This window comes from Penaeus vannamei, chromosome 40 (assembly GCF_042767895.1).
Source record: "Penaeus vannamei isolate JL-2024 chromosome 40, ASM4276789v1, whole genome shotgun sequence".
NCBI lineage: Eukaryota > Metazoa > Arthropoda > Malacostraca > Decapoda > Penaeidae > Penaeus > Penaeus vannamei.
This window is the reverse complement of record NC_091588.1, coordinates 23112881-23115247: the sequence shown is the minus strand read 5'-3', so window position 1 is coordinate 23115247 and position 2367 is coordinate 23112881. Positions and strand designations below refer to the sequence as shown.

The window sequence follows — 2367 nt, the reverse complement described above, 5'->3', positions numbered from 1 at the left end:
GTTGTTGTAATCGTATGATTGTCATTGCCGATATTATTGTCATCATTGTCATATTTTGCCACCTATGAAGACGGGAACCGCACACATTTACAATAATCTCAAGAAGAAGAAGAAGAAGTAGTAGTAGAAGAAGAAGAAGAAGAAGAAGTAGTAGTAGTAGAAGAAGAAGAAGAAGAAGAAGACGAAGACGAAGACGAAGACGAAGACGAAGGCGAAGACGAAGACGAAGACGAAGACGAAGACGAAGACGAAGACGAAGACGAAGAAGGAGAATAATAATAATAAGAAGAACAAGAAGACGAAGACGACGACGACGACGAAGAAGACTAAGAAGAAGAAGAAGAAGAAGAAGAAGAGGAAGGAGACGAAGAAGAAGAAAAGAAAAAGAAACAGGTATGGTGCCCAACTCGTTGTACATATCGTAATTGTATCACTGTAATATTCGTAAACTTAAATGATAGTTTTCATTAAATGCTAGTTCGATGCTTTAACCAAAGAGAGAGCTACAACAATGAGGCTATTTCAACCTATCCTGTTTATTACTTATGTATTTATTGTTTTATTATTTATTTATTTATTGTTTTATTATTTATTATTTATTTATTTATTATTCATTATATTATTTATTGTTTGTTTGTTAGGGATTACTTTAACTGAAGCTGTTTTTTAGGTAAGAAATGAAGCTCACTGCTTATGATACAGATCATCCTTTAGCTATGGAAATTAAGATAATTTTCTATGGAAATTACGGTAATTTTCTATGCAAATTACGGCAATTTTCTATGCAAATTAAGGTAATTTTACCTAGGAAAATTAAGGTAATTTTACCTATGCAAATTAAGGTAATTTTCTAGAATCAAAGGTAAAACGTAATGACAAACTAAGCCTTCGATACAAATTCCTTTATTGGGAACGACTCTGACAGTCGGTTTGTTTTGCTGTTAGACAGAAATCTAACATGCCTTTTAGAAACCCTTTAAAAATGGCCGCCAAAGATCGAAGGAGGCTTGCACACGTGTTCCTTCAGACACCTGTCGTAGCAACACTTGTCGAAGTTGGCGCATTTGTAGTCGTTGGAGCAGCGGACGGGGCCTCCAGATCGGATGCTTTGCGGGCAGGTTGGGCGCACGTCCGGGCACTCCAGGAACTTGGTGCCAACAGGTGTCTCTGGTTCGTACGTCGTCTCGCAGCAGTAGGCTTGACCCTCCGGAGTCTTGCACCAATACCTGCACTCGCTCGGGGGAGCGGGGATTCCAGCTCCGATGATGCCACTGCCTCCGGGGATTCCTCCGCCATGGATGCCGCCCACTTGGATGCCCCCGCCATGGACACCGCCGGGATGGATGCCCCCGCCATGGACACCGCCACCGGCTTGGATGCCTCCACCATGGACACCGCCAGGATGGACGTTTCCACCGTGGAAACCACCGGCTTGGATACCTCCGCCATGAACACCCCCATGATGGATCCCTCCTCCGTGGACGCCACCATGATGGATCCCTCCGCCATGATGGATCCCTCCGCCATGGACACCACCATGAATCCCTCCTCCGTGATGACCGCTACCACCGAAACCAGCCCCTTGGATACCGCCGCCATGGAAGAACCCGCCCAGGTTACTCGCCGAGACGCCGACGACGAGGCAGCAGAGAGCCACTGCTTCGATGCCCTGGAGAAGAAGGCAAAGGCTGTCACACTATGGCATGGAAAGGCAGATCCCAAAGGAGCTATCACACGAAGGCAGACTTTCGTGTATGTTCTACAATATACAATACTTTCTACTTACACCAGCGGACACGTTTCATTCTGTATACAGATTTGCAAAGAGGAATGGTAAGCGCAAATCTTTTTGCCAGCACACCCAGGCTGGCATTACGGGTTTTATGATGTAACAGCATAAAATTGTTATGCATGTTTCAAGGACTATAGATCATTCCCTTCGGAAAAAGAAGTGAGATCTGGACAAATGAATGTTAAGGTTTGGCTCTTTTTAGTTCTCCCGATAGTGCGCCTTAAGTCCATATCACAATAGCACTTTTTCCGTCAATTTCTGGGGTTCCGTCTGAATTTGAGGCTTTCCGCAAGGATCGTCTGCAAACGGAACGCCTCCCAGACCAAGACGGTTACGACCGTGTCCGTCTGACTAATTTCCGTGTTGATCTTGTGCTATTAATAAATTAGATAAGATGAGTGAATGTAAATATAAGCTAATATTGTAGAACATTCGTATATACAATATTCAGCATCATATTTCTTTAAAATAACGTAATATGTATGAGAATGTTTGTGTGATTCCCGGGAAAATCACCATGTATTGCCAACCCATATCATTTCGTCATCTTTCTCTATTACTTTGAATAGCTCCTG

General features: G+C 43.4%; 1 protein-coding gene across 1 annotated transcript in view; it reads right to left on the bottom strand.

Annotated features, from left to right (window-relative positions):
• Positions 1-887: 887 nt before the first annotated feature.
• LOC138860285 (uncharacterized) overlaps positions 888-2367 on the bottom strand; it is a 3935-nt gene continuing 2455 nt past the window's right edge. The window contains exon 3 of the mRNA XM_070117489.1: positions 888-1669. Coding sequence (XP_069973590.1) covers positions 977-1669 — 693 coding nt within the window. The 3' untranslated portion in view covers positions 888-976. The remainder of the gene's footprint in view (positions 1670-2367) is intronic.